General features: G+C 38.4%; 1 protein-coding gene across 15 annotated transcripts in view; it reads left to right on the top strand.

Annotated features, from left to right (window-relative positions):
• The window catches only part of CPQ (carboxypeptidase Q), a 681,911-nt gene that overhangs the window by 577,077 nt on the left and 89,963 nt on the right, over nt 1-14,871 (top strand). The window contains exon 10 of one of the 15 annotated variants that reach the window (XM_072603455.1): nt 2,539-13,948. The exons of the other annotated variants lie outside the window; for them this stretch is intronic. Within the exon in view, the coding sequence (XP_072459556.1) occupies nt 2,539-2,570 (32 nt within the window). The 3' untranslated portion in view covers nt 2,571-13,948. Of the gene's footprint in view, nt 1-2,538; nt 13,949-14,871 lie in introns of those variants that run through there. 15 annotated transcript variants of the gene reach the window in all.

Below are 14,871 nucleotides of genomic sequence, written 5' to 3'. Positions count from 1 at the left end.
ACATACGATATATATAGTAACAATAACATACCATAATATATGATAAATGCTTTAACAAGACAAAAGATCAAGTGCTTTGTGAGACCCAAGGAGGAAGATCATCATGCTGTGCCTGATGTATCTCCAGAGTCAAGCAAGAGCTCTGCATATAGGAGACACTTTTAAAATGTTTATCCAATTGAAATTAATTGATTTCTATTTTAGTTGTTTATGATAAAGGGCAATAATGTGTGTTCATAGTTGTTAATAATTCATCTCAAATATTGTTTGGTTTCAACTAGCAGTTCCTTTCCAAACATCTTAGTTTTCTGTGCTTTGCTAATTGTACCTCATTTATCTTGTGATTTGCATTTTGCAAATGCTTCCATAGTGCTTTGCATTGTGGTTTGGAGGAGGGTTCTAATGGAATTCACACATTTCAACAGATGAATGCTTGTTATATAACTATATTTTTATTCATGTGTGAACATATGTACCCATATATAACATGTATGTATGTACATGCACTTATATAAAGTAAGTCTATCTGGATTTTTCTTTTTTTCAGTATCTTTTCCTCCTGATGGGTCACACAAACTGGTTTTAGCCAGTCATGTTCATGTTTTCTTTTTTTTTATTATATTCTTTCCATGAGATATTTCCCTATAATGACTTTTTCATTTTTGCCTTTGTATGTCTAGCACCCAGCATAGTGCCTGGCACGTAGTAGTTGCTTGATAAATGCTTGCTGATTGATTGATTATTTACAATGATAAGGGAACTAATGGAACTTAATAGAACAGTTTGTTGAATCTCTGTTGATTCAAACATGCATTGGAATGTTTTGACGTTTCATCAATTTCACTTAAATACTTTACTAAGATATGCTTAGCAATTTGATTTACTTAATAATTATGGAATTATGGAAGCAATGAGGAAAACATTGCACAGAACAAGGAATTTTGGGATAAGTGAGTTGGTGCTAGATAATGACTTTTTGCCATGTAGACTGATTGTGTGCTAATAAGGCACAAGGATAGTTCAATTCAACAAACTTTGGTTAAGCACCTTCTTCGCACTAGGAGGTTCAATGATAGAAAAAAATGACAAAGTCTCTTGCCTCAAGGAGTTTAATAGATGAAAGGAAATATAAACAAATAAATATGGATCAAAGAAGCATGTGACACATCACAACTATCAGATTGGCTAATATGACAGAACAAGAAAATTATAAATGCTGGAGAAGATGTGGAAAAATTGGAACATTAATGCATTTTTGGTAGAGACATGAACTAATCCAACCATTCTGGAGAGCAATTTGGAATTTTGCGTATAGGATTATAAAACTGTGCAAACCTTTGGTCCAACAATACCACTTCTAGGTCTGTATCCCAAAGAGACCACAAAAATGGGAAAACGACACATATGTACAAAAATGTTTGTAGCAGCTCTTTTTTGTGGTGGCAAAGAATTGGAAATGAGCGGATGTCCATCAGTTGGGGAACAGCTGAAAATGTTGTGGTATATGATGTAATGGAATACTGTTGCGCTTTAAGAAATGATGAGCAAGCAGACTTCAGAAAAACCTGGAAAGACTTATATGCACTGCTGCTGAGTGAAATGAGCAGAACCAGAACACTGTATGCAGTAACAATCACATTGTGTGATGACTGACTTTGATAGACTTAGCTCTTCTCAACAATGCAAGGATCTAAGACAACTCCAAAAGACTCACAATGGAAAATGTCATCCACACCCAGAGAAAGAACTTTGGAGTCTGAATGTGGATGGAAGCATACTATTTACTCTCCTTTTGTTTTGTTTTATTTCTCCTTCTTGTGGTTCATCCCATAAATTCTAATTCTTCTTTACATCATGACTAATGTGAAAGTATGTTTAATACGAATGCAAAAGTACAGCCTATATCAGATTGCACACTATCTTGGAAAAGGGGGGAGGAGAGAGAAGGGGAAGAACATTTGAAACTCAAAATCTTATGGAAGTGAATGTCGTAAACTAAAAATGAATTTTAAAAGTAGCATGTGACTGGAGCAAAAAGTACAGAAGGTTTTCTCAGTACTGATTATTCATCTCAACATTAGCACCCCGAAAGTGCCCTTGGGACATATCTTTGTGTTTACCTACCATATGGGAATCTTTGGTCCTGCAAATGAAAAATTTCCTCATCATAATTTTTATAAAAGCTCAGTGAGATCACAAAGTTTCAATGAATTTATTTAAAGGTTAAAATTGATCTTCATTCCTGCTGTTTTGGAACTAAATTTTCTGTCTTGCTCATCTGTCTTCTCATAAGAAATAAAATAAGTATTAGTGAGTTCTGTGAAATCTATCGATGGTGATGATAGGTCTTTGGAGTGTGAGTGGACCTGTTGCATGCAACAGAACTGGATTGTACATTTTGTTTCCATTCATTCCTATCCTTCACACTCGTGAAGTAAAATAATTCAGATGTTAATTATGTAATATTTATTATTTTAATATATTAGTTAATGCAATATTTTTCACATTCTTTTATTTCATCTTATAATGAATGTCTAGGGTGGTCTCCTGATGGCAAAGAGATTTATTGACAACTACATAGGGACATTGGCTGCCATCTACATTTAAGGTCATCCTGCAGAAACATGAAAAGAACCTTGGATTTGGAGTGAAAGAATGTGGATTCAAATCCTGACTTTGCTACTTGTGTGGCTTTGAGTAAATCATTTAAGCTTTTTGAACCTCAGTCCCATCATCTGTAAAATAAAAGGAATTGGACCAAAATGATCTTTTAAGTGTTGTCTACTGTTTAGCAATCCACATGTTTCTAAAAAGAAAAGCTTGCTAGATAAGTTTTTACGACATCCATGTTTTGTGTACCTGAAAGATTTTTAATTATTTGTCTCAACTGCTTGACTATTTGGCATGAAAACAAGTATAATTCATCTTTCCTTGGCTGGGTTTATAGTAAAAGACATAAAAAATTAAAATAATTTTCCAGGTAATTCAACCTTTTCCCATCACTCCCCCAAGTTCCCTCCTCCAAAATAATAAAAATCAACATTTATATAGTGCCTTAAGATTTATAAAATGCTTTGTATACATTTATATACAACCCAAAGAGGTAGATATTTCCTCAGGTTTTGTCCCATATACCCAGATCATTGCCCCAAACTTTGTGTTTTAACTTCAATGTCCAGAAAAAAATTACTTAAGCTATTTATTTTGCTTTGCTAATGAAGAAAAGCTCAATGCTCAGATCAGCCTGAGGCAAGTATTTTTGACTGATTATTAAGCCAGTTACTTCCTTTTGGAGAGAAGTGCTTCTGAAGCCATTGTTTAGTTAGTAAAATCTGACCTAATATATGTAATGGCTGACATTGAATCTGATCTGGGGATTGATTAGACGTTACTTGCTGGTGTAAGGTGATGAGGTCTAAGAGGCAATTAAGAGATCAGGGTCACTTGAATCTAAAGCATAGTCCCTTTGCTCATCCAAATATGGTCTCCCCACAGATAATACTTGTCTTCCTCAAAAGTATATGTAAGAGGAAAATAGTAGAGTGATTAGAATGCTAATGTTTGATTCAGGAAGACCTGAGTTCAAATTCGATCTCAGAGGCTCCCTAGCCACATGACGCTGAGGCAATTCTCTGAACATGTTTTCTCCTTAGCAAAAATCAGAGTGACAAAAGAATCTACCTCACTGGCTTGTTTTGAGCATCAAATAAGATAATGTAAGTATAGTGTATTGCAAACCTTAAAGCACCATACAACGTAGCTATTAATCATTTGAGATGACAACTATCCCTTTGACTTAGAATCTCAGAGCTGGAAAAGACTTTGAAAATGCTCCTCCCCACTTTTTTTTAGTTCAAAGGGTTGGTTTTCCAATATGAAAACTCTCCTTACTGACACAGACTTCCTGTTTACAATTTATAGTTTTAGAAAGTCATCATGGGTTCTGAGGAGTTAAATTATGCATGGTCACGTGGCTAATATATACCAAAGGCAGGACTCTTAGCTAGGTCTTTCTGGTTCCAAGACTAGCATTCTATCCAGAATTCCATGCTGTTTTTGTTTTTCTCTCTAACTCCTCTCTATCATTCTCAGACAGGGCAAGAGCCCATGGAAGATTTCCTAGAAAATGAGCAAAAATGAATGAGTATTATAGATGTTGGTAGAATGTTTGAACTTAAAAATACCTATTATGGGGTTTCTCCCAAAAGAATTCAGAGCATCTTTCATTTGCTAAACTCTGTTCATTGGAAAGGATCATAGATTGAGAAATGGAGGAAACCTCAGAAACGTCTAGTCCAACTGTCTCATTTTACAGATGAGGAAACTGAGCTCCAGAGCGCGAAGTCCCTTGCTCAAAGCCACACTTCATATATTTAGAACAAATAAGGTCCTTAGAAGCTGTCTAGTCCAGCTCCCTCATTTTACAAATCGGGAAACTGAGGCCCATAGAGGTTAAGTGACTTGTCCAAGGTCCCACAGAGAGTAAATGGCAGAGTTGAGAATGGAACCTAGTTCTTCTGACTCTAACCACAGTGCTTTTTCATCTGTGCATTGCTTTATTCCATGGCAAGTGACCCATTTTAGCTCAGTGTATTAGTGGTATATATCATATGGCAGCAGTATCGGAAAAGCAAAGGGAAAAAATAAGTCAGACATTAGTAGGACAAGAATAACTTCCTCTTTTCATATAAAATAGTGTATTTTATTGATTTTGTAAAAGGTGTTTTCCATTCCTTTTTATTAAATCAAAGTGTCAACTATTACATTTTAGTGACAGGAACACCAAGGGGAAGAAAACGGAGGGCATGTATCATATATACATTCCATAACTTTGACTTCATAAAATCATATGTTTTAGAACTCATAATACTTAGGCCCTTTAAGGTTCATAAATCACCTTCCTCATAGCAATTCAGGGATGGAGGGAGGACAAGTGTCATTATGTTCACGTTATAGATGAGGAAACCAAGGGTCAGAGAAGCCCTTCAGCTTCTTTGGAGTCACAAAGCTTATCAATATGTCAGTTTCCTTATGAATTCCAAATTTCGCATCCCTTGCTTTTTTTCTCTACTGCAGGCAGAACACCTTCCTGATAACAGCAGAAGGAGTGAACATGAGAAAGATTTAGGTTGGTTGCCAAAGAAAAAATTCTCCAGACATTGAGGGCTGCAGAGTAGGTGTTACCACGGGATGCTTTGGAATCTTCTCTTGAAATCCTTTATACTAGCTACATTTTTAGCTGAGTGCCAGACACCCAGACCAAACAATCAGAATGGAATGGAATCATGAGGCATATATAATTTTATAATAATTATTATTATAGAATCATAACAATAATAGTCAGTTAATTTCCATAACAACCGTATGAGGTAGATGTTATTATCCTCATTTTTACAAGAAAACTGAGGCCTTGGGAGAATCAGTCATTTACCAAAAATGACACAGCTAGGAAGTAGTTAAAGGAAGATTTGAATGCAGGTCTTCTTGCCTCCTAAGTCCAGCACTCTTTCCACACCACAGATAGTATCTGTTCCAGGGCACACTGGTCATGGTCAGAAACCAGAAGCCACCAAAGGTAAACCAAGTTGTAGACAATTGAACTGAACACAACTGAAAATCAGATACCAGATGAAAGGTCCAAAACTAGTCATCAATATAGGATGTAGAATCAAGCCAAGAGTGGTTCATTTCCTAGAAAAAAACTGCCCAAGAGAACATGGGCAGGCTTCTGGGGTGTTCATGAGATCTCTCAGACTGTTAGGATCTCACAATTACAGGATCTCAGAATTAGAGGCCTGGCGAGGTAACCTAGCCTGATGAGTTCCTGACCAAGTCCTTCCAGGGTAACATCTCTGATAAGTGACCCCACAGTCTCTGCTTACAGATTGGCAGTGAGAAGAAACCCACTCTTTCTTGTAGTTCATTCTACTTTAGAATATCACTACTTGTTAGGCTCTCTTTCCTTATGTTAAACTGAAATCTGCCTTTCTGCAGTTCCCAAACTTTGTTCATCATTCTGCTCTCTGAGGCTAAAAAAAAAAATAAACCTAATCTGTCGTCCTCATGATGGCCCTGCACATACTTGTAAATCACTATCATGGTGATTTATATCTTTATATCTTTGCAGTTCAATCAATACGTATTTATTAAGTGCCTCCTAGGTGCCATGCCCTTTGTTAAGGGATACGAAAAGAAGCAAAAGATAGTCCTTGTGCTCAGGAGCTTGTAGTCCAATGGAGGAGACAACATATAAAGAAATATATAAAAAGCAAGCTGTATACAGGATTAATATGAAGTAACTAGCAGAGGGAAGGCACTAGAATGAAGAGGAGTTTGGTTTTCTTTGAAGCTGTGCCTCTCTGTCTTGCCCAGGTGACATGTAGCAGTCATTCACACGCCCAGTCTTACTGTTGATCAGCATGAAACTTTGACCTGCTTCCTTTCTGACCTAGACAGGTTAGCTTCTCCTTAGGCAGCCTAGTGGCCCTCTGATCCTAGGGGTGCCATATCGGTGCTGGGATTAGTACAAACACTCATAGACTCTAGCCCTGCCTCAGCTCAGAATTCCAGAACTCCAGCAATCCCACAGCCTCAGCCTCCCCTAATAGCAGGGATTACAGGTATGTTCTTTCACACTTGAAACAACCAGGTGGCTAACTGGATAGAGTGCTGAGCCTAGAGTCAGGAAGACTTGAGATCAAATCTGGCCTCACATACTAATTGTGTGACCCTTGGATAAGTCACTTAACCACTGTTTGCCTTAATCCATTGGAGAAGGAAATGGCAAATCACTCCAGTATCTTTGCCAAGAAAATCCCATGAACAATATGGTCCATGGGATCATGAGGAGTTGGATACAACTGAGCAACAACTTTCACACTCAGCCAGTTCAACATTTATTAAGCACCGAGTATATGTCAAGTATCGTGTTAGAAATGCAAGAGACACAAAGACAGGAATCAGTTCCTGACCTCAAGAGGATTATATTCTCCTAGGAGGCTAGGGGTGAGTGATAGTGGGAGTTACACAAAATGTATACCAAAAAAGTTTGAAATGGGGAGAAAACTAACAAGATGAGAGATCAGGAAATGCTATCTCTAGGAAGAAGCACCTGAATCGTGTTTTGAAGGAAGCTAAAACTTCTCAGATGCAGAGGCAGGGCAAGGAAGAAGTACATTTACCAGCTGAAATAACCCTAGTTCCTTCTATGGTCCATAGTCTTCCTGGCACCCTGGTCATCCTCTTCTGGGGGTGCTTCTTGAAGTGTAACACTTAGGGGCAGCTAAGTGATGCAGTAGATAGAGCCTGGCCTTGGAGTCAGGAGGACCTGAGTTCAAATTTGGCCTCAGATACAACACCTACTAGCTGTGTGACCCTAGGCAAGTCACTTAACCCCCAGTTGTCTCACCCCCTCCCCCAAAATGTAACACTTAGAAAAGAAACCTATATTCTAGATTTTGTTTATAGTGTGATCAGGGCAAGACCAGTGGAATCATCCCCTACCTTTCTCTGGACGCTGTGCTTGTCTTAAAACACTAGACAATATTGATTTTGGGGGCTCATATAATACTCTGTTGATTCATATTAAGCTTTAAGCTCTTTAGAAGCTGCACAGTGGCTCAGTGGATAGAGCTATGGGTCTGGAGTTAGGAAGACCTGAGTTCAAATCTAACCTCCAACAATTTCTAATTGTGTAACCTTGTGTAAGTCACTTAACTGTCTGGCTCAGGTTCCTCATCTATAAAATGGGGATAGTAATAATATTCACCTCCTGGGATTGTCATAACAATCAAATGACATAATAATTTGTTTTTTGGCATTTTGTGCAGTATTTTTTTATTTTTATTTTTTACTTTTACTTTTATTTTTTTCTTTTCCTCTTTTTATTTAAGTTTTCAACATTCATTTCCACAAAATTTTGAGTTCCAAATTTTCTCCCCATCTCTCCCCTCCCCCCACCCCCAAACTCTGAGCATTCTAGTTACCTTTGTCATCAATCAGCCCTCCCTTCTAACATCCCTCCCTTCCCTTATCCCCATCGTCTCTTTTGTCCTGTAGGGCAAGATAAATTTCTATACCCCATTACCTGTATTTCTTATTTCTTAGTTGTATGCAAGAACAATACTCAACAGTTGTTCCTAAAACTTTGAGTTCCAACTTCTCTTCCTTCCTCCCTCCCTACTCATCCCCATTGGGAAGGCAAGCAATTCAGTATAGCCATATATGTGTAGTTTTGCAAATGACTTCCATAATAGTCGTGTTGTGTAAGACTAATTATATTTCTCTCCATCCTATCCTGCCCCCATTTCTTCTATTCTCTCTTTTGACCTTGTCCCTCCCTGAGAGTGCTGACTTCAAATTGCTCCCTCCTCCCCATGCTCTCCCTTCCATCATCCCCCCCCACCCTGCTTATCCCCTTCTCCCCCCCTTTCCTGTATTGTAAGATAGATTTTCATACCAAAATGAGTGTGCATTTTATTCCTTCCTTGAGTCAAATGTGATGAGAGTAAGCTTCATGTTTTCTCTCTCACCTCTCCCCTTTTTTGCTCCATGGAAAAGTCTTTTACTTGCCTCTTTTATGAGAGATAATTTGCCACATTCCATTTCTCCCTTTCTCCTCCCAATATATTCCTCTCTCACCTGTTAATTTCATGTTTTAGATATGATCCCATCCTATTCAACTCACCCTGTACTCTGTGTGTGTGTGTGTGTGTGTATGTATGTAATCCCACCAACTACCCAGATACTGAAAAAAGTTTCAAGAGTTACAAATATTGTCTTTCCATGTAGGAATGTAAACAGTTCAACTTTAGTAAGTCACTTATGATTTCTTTTTCCTGTTTGCCTTTTCATGCTTCTCTTGATTCTTGTATTTGAAAGTCAAATTTTCTTTTCAGTTCTGGTCTTTTCATTAAGAATGCTTCAAAGTCCTCTATTTCACTGAAAGACCATTTTTTCCCCTGAAGTATTATACTCAGTTTTGCTGGGTAGGTGATTCTTGGTTTTAGTCGTAGTTCCTTTGACTTCTAGAATATCCTATTCTACACCCTTCAGTCCCTTAATGTGGAAGCTGCTAGATCTTGTGTTATCCTGATTGTATTTCCACAATACTTGAATTGTTTTTTTCTAGCTGCTTGCAATATTTTCTCCTTGACCTGGGAACTCTGGAATTTGGCTATAATGTTTCTAGGAGTTTCTCTTTTTGGATCTCTTTCACAAGGTGATCTGTGGATTCTTTCAATATTTATTTTGCCCCCTGGTTCTAGAATATCAGGGCAGTTTTCCTTGATAATTTCATGAAAGATGATGTCTAGGCTCTTTTTTTGATCATGGCTTTCAGGTAGTCCCATAATTTTTAAATTGTTTCTCCTGGATCTATTTTCCAGGTCAGTTGTTTTTCCAATGAGATATTTCATATTATCTTCCATTTTTTTTGTTCTTTTGGTTTTGTTTTGTGATTTCTTGGTTTCTCATAAAGTCATTAGCCTGCATCTGTTCCATTCTAATTTTGAAAGAACTATTTTCTTCAGTGAGCTTTTGAACCTCCTTTTCCATTTGGCTAATTCTGCTTTTGAAAGCATTCTTCTCCTCATTGGCTTTTTGAACCTCTTTTGCCAATTGAGTTAGCCTATTTTTAAAGGTGCTATTTTCTTCAGCTTTTTTTGGGTCTCCTTTAGCAAATTGTTGACCTACTTTTCATGATATTTTTGTACCTTTCTCATTTCTCTTCTCAATTTTTCCTCCACCTCTCTTACTTGATTGTAAAAATCCTTTTTGAGCTCTTCCATGGCCTGAGCCCATTGAATATTTATTTTGGATGTTTGGGATACAGAAACCTTGACTTTTATGTCTTTCTCTGATGGTAAGCATTGTTCTTCCTCATCTGAAAGGATGGGAGGAGATATCTGTTCACCAGGAAAGTAACCTTCTATAGTTTTTTTTTTTTTCCATTTTTTGGGCATTTCCCCAACCAGTTATTTGACTTTTGGGTCCTTTGTCCAGAGTAGGGTATATTCTGGGGATCTGTAAGATCTCAGTTCCTCCAAGGTGGCACAATCAAATATGTACACTGGTCTGGGAGCTAGCAGAGATTTTTGTGCCCAGAATCTTAGTAGAGTTTCCTCTTCACAGCCACCTTGCCTCCAGTTCTGCCAAGCCAGCACTGGGGGCTGACATTCAAATAAGCTGTGGGGGCAGGGCTGCCATTCAGTGTGAGATAAAGATCAGCTGCTGCAGGGCCTCTACACAGGGCTGTGGTAAGAATCAGCTGCTCAGTGCCCCCAGGGGTTTTACGATCCAACAATGGATGGAGGCTGCTGTAGGGGCTGCTGTGGGAACTGCTTCCTCCTGCCCAATGTGGCCTCTATGGCCGCTGCCTGAGGTCAGAGCTATGGGAAGGCCCTTCTCCCTTCTTGGCCAGCTGATAAAACCCTGCCACTGACCTTTGGTGCCTGTACGTTGAGGGATCTGCGAACTGCTCCTACTGCGACTGGGGTTTCTGCCCCTGAGGCCTGCTCATGTCCTCCTCCCAGAGCTGTGTGGAGGGGCCAAGGCTGGGTTGGGCTCCACTCCTCATCAAGTGCAACAGATGTTTCCCATCAGTCCCTCAGATTACCCTGGGTTGGAAATCTCCTCCATTCTGTTGTTCTCCACTTCTGCTGCTCTAGAATTTGTTGAGAGTCTTTCTTTACAGGTATTTTATGGGCTGTGTGGGAAGAGCCTGCATATGTGTGTCTTTCTATCCTGCCATCTTGGTTCCTATCATGAAATAATAATTTTAGAGCATTTAGTCCATTGCCTAGCACATAATAAGCATAACATATGTGTTATATGTGTGTGTTCATCCTTTGTTGCTGAAGAAGACCATGCCATCAGAGAAATGATAACATGACTTGCACTTGACTTTGTCTGAGTGAGGGAGGGCTGTGCCAGTTACCAGCCTTACTTCTCCTCCAGAGTCATCTGAATCCAGTGACCAGATATAAATTAGGATGACTGGAGATGACCCAGGATGAGGCAAATGGGGTTAAATGACTTGCCCAGGTCACACAGTCAGTGAGTGTCAAGTGTCTGAGGTGAGATTTGAACTCAAGTCCTCCTGACTCCTGCACTGGTGCTCTATCCACTGCATGACCTACTTGCCCCTATGTGTTAGATAATATATTATTAACATAATATGTTATTATTATTTAGTGCAGTGCCTGGCATATAGTTGTTGCTGAGTTGTGTCCAACTCTTCATTACTCCATTTGGGGTTTTCTTGGCAAAGATACTGGAGTGATTTGCCATTTTATTTTCCAGCTCACTTTACAGATGAGGAAACTGAGGCAAACAGCATCAAGTGACTGTAAATCCATGGTTGTATTTGAACTTACAAAGATGAGTCTTCCAGACATCAGTCTCAGCACCCTGTCCACTATACCATCTAGCTGCTCATACTACCCTGACATATAGTAGGAGCTTAATAAAAGCTTTTTTCCCTTCCCTCCCCACTGTTTATGCCTTCCCCATACTGTACTTGTAAAATTGAATTTCTGAACTTGAGTGTAGATTTTTGCACTTATTCCTATTAAATTCTATTTTACTAGATTCACCTCATTCTAGCAGGTCAAGATCTATTGGATCCTGACCCCAACCTGATCCAATATCACTTTCCTACAACCTACAGATTGGATAAGCCTGACCTCAGCATCTTCTTATGTGGGAGGGAGAGTGAAGCAGTGGGCACAGTGAAAAGGCATTGTGGCCCTGGCTCTTTGACTAACCAGATGTGTGGCCTTGGATAAATTATCCCATCTTGATGAGATTGTTTCTGTCATCTGTAATCTGGGAATAAAAATTCCCATCCTATTTATTACCTCACAAGACTGGGGTGAAAATCCAATAAGATATAATGCACTTTGTAATAATAAAGACAAAGAAATGTGAGGGATCACTATTAGGTAAGAAACAGGAAATAACATCTATCACACTGGAATGGAATGTTCAGTACTGGGTGTGAAGTAGCTCAAAAGACTTACAAGTCTACATTTCTAAAAAGGGAAATGTTTTGATTATTAGAGTATCCTGAGGTTGAAGAAATAACTCCCCCCACCCCAATTGGACCTTCGTGCCAGTTTCATCTCCTCTTCTGCTGATGGGGTTTCACTTACTTTCATCAGTTATATAATTTATGTAGCTCCTAGTAACATTTATCCCATGCTACAATACTCCTCTGTTTCAATTCTTTTTCCCATTTTCTTCTTGGAAGCCCCCAGGGAGGGATTTTTTTTCTGTTTCTCAGTTGTTAGATCTCATGCTAAACTTGATCAAAAGATGAATCAGACAGCTTAGCACGATTAAAAAGTGTGCCTTGGCTATCAGTACTACATTTATCAAAGACTTTGGTCGTATCCATCACCAGAAAGCAATGAGTGCTAACTGGAAGCTGCTTTTCCCCATCAATTGGCATGCCACATCTGTTGAAGATTACAGAGGAGCAGTTGATGCCAATCACTCCATGGCATATGCTTCTCTGTGCCTCTGTTTGACGAACCCTCAGGGACTTTGTACAAAGCATGTGCTTTTTACTGTCCTGGAACCAAAGAGTTTAATTTTGCCCAAGAATGTGTTTATATGCCTTATAAAGGAACATTTTTTTTCCTTCTCTTACCCTTATTAATTTTTGTATGCACCAAAGGAGAGCCAACTTGTGTTAGAAAACGAATAAAGAATCTGTTGCATTTTACCCATACACAAAGCTTCTTTCTGTGGGTCTGGTTTCCTTTTTTAATTCATTCTTTTCCTATTAGCTTATTTCTTGCGTTCTCTAGGGTTTTGTCCATTTTATTATTTTTTTTTAACAACCTAATGGTAAATTGTTTTCTCTACTGGGTGTTAAACCACTAGTTTTCCATATGGTGTTACTTCAGTCTAGAGAGAGAGAGATTGGGCCACATATTGAAGAAAGGATGTTGTCTCTTCCCTCACAGTTCTTCAAACCACTGAAAGATGGGTCATCTTTTTCATGAATACTGTATCATTCACTCTTCATGACTTAAATGAAGAGATATATGTAAGCTACTTTACTAAGGAAATAGCTACTCATGGGGAAGTGAGACTATGTCTACATTAAGTAAGATCACTGGATAATATGATTGTCTGGTCATAAACCTCTAGATATTTGGAAATGCCCAAGTGTGAGGACCTCTGAATAACAGTCTGAATTATAAATGGGGAGGAAGGTGGAGAAAACTACATTCCAGATAATGGAAAGGACTGTGATGAAAATGGAGCCTGAAGCCAACGATGGTTTCTTTCCTGGTGGTTAATGATGTTGCTTCATTTTAAAGAATCAGGTGCTGCAGTGCTTAATTATCCTGAATATTTCAGTGGATTGATGCCATGGTGTGGTAAGTGAAGTGCAGATTCTTCAGTGTTTGCTAAAAAGAAACATCCTGAGCAACCTTAGGAATTCTGCAAAAGGCAGGATGTTGAATTATTAGCCTTCTGAGCCACTGAGGGCTCACCTCATCCTGCTGGAGGGAAAGGACATACAGAAGTATGCTTCCCCACCCACATCCAGTTTTGCATAGCTTTGGAGCTATTAAACTCAAGGAGTATGCTAACAGAGCAGTTTTAATTGCTTGGCACTTGAAAAAGCTAGCTGGGCTGTTTAGTAGGTTAGAAAGATTTTGAAGTTGAGATTACATTCAGAACTGTTCAGTTTTACTTGCAAAATAATGGACTTTGCCCCTCAAAAATCCCTATCTACTGAAAAGAAGCATCAGGAGTTTAGGGTCACGATAATCAGTTATGGCACACTAAACCAGAATGACTGAACACAAACATTGGGGGCATAGGCTGTCTTCATGAGTTATCTAAATTAATCTAATAAATTGCAAACACCTTCTCCACAAATAATATAATCGCAGGAAGCCTAGATAACTCTATTGAATCCATCAAAATTAAACTACATATGAATAAGTCCATAATCAATTTGAAAGGTTTGTGAAAGTTTGGGGTCATTATATGAAAGCAGATAATGCCATATTGGAAATATCTAATGACTGGCTAGAAGAATCAGGCATATCCTAGGCCTGTGTATAACGTAGCAGGACAGTTCAAAATGATACTCCAGCTTGGCTCAATGCTCTGGTGAAGGACTCCTGAGAGGGATACCCTGGGAAGAGGGAGCAAGTTTCTCTCCCTTCCCAATTGACCAGGTGATAATAGCATGAACTTCAAAAACTTAGAAGATCTGGAGTTCCTGTAGGCATAGTAATCATCACAGCAATTTTCCAAGAGCAGTAACAGCTCATGGCAACATGTACATTAGAAAGTGGGGGGGATACACAGAGAATAAAATAGACATATTGAGGAAAGGCAGCTTCAGGACTCTACATAGGTCCTCAGCAGGACCTAATGGGAACTTCATGAAGATCCCATGAAAGGAGAAAAAGACTTCAAGTCATCTGAAACTATCAGTTTACTCTTTGGATACATTTACCCTCTAAATTTCAGCCACTCTTCTTTGGTTGTTTTTTTTTTTTTTACATTTTAAATTTTTTTCACATTTACTTATTTTTTTTAATTTATGAAATAAAACAAGCATTTCCATAACATAGTATAATTTTTAAAAAAAGATGATTGCACATGAAACTGCAAATCTATTACTTACAACTCACTATTCCTTTTAAATATATAGTAAAGTTATCAAGTAAATTTCTTTTTTTCTTCCTTTTTATCTTCCCTCCTTCCCTAGAGATAGCTACCATTATAAACAAATAGGATATGTATGTATGTATATGTATAAAAATATGTAAAACTATTTTGTACATACTTCTATTCCCCATTTGATAAATGGTCAAAGGATATGAACCCACTCTTCTC

This window comes from Notamacropus eugenii, chromosome 4, assembly GCF_028372415.1.
Source record: "Notamacropus eugenii isolate mMacEug1 chromosome 4, mMacEug1.pri_v2, whole genome shotgun sequence".
Taxonomy (NCBI): Eukaryota; Metazoa; Chordata; class Mammalia; order Diprotodontia; family Macropodidae; genus Notamacropus; species Notamacropus eugenii.
The sequence above is the reverse complement of the archived record's forward strand: the minus strand, read 5'-3'. Positions and strand labels throughout refer to the sequence as shown.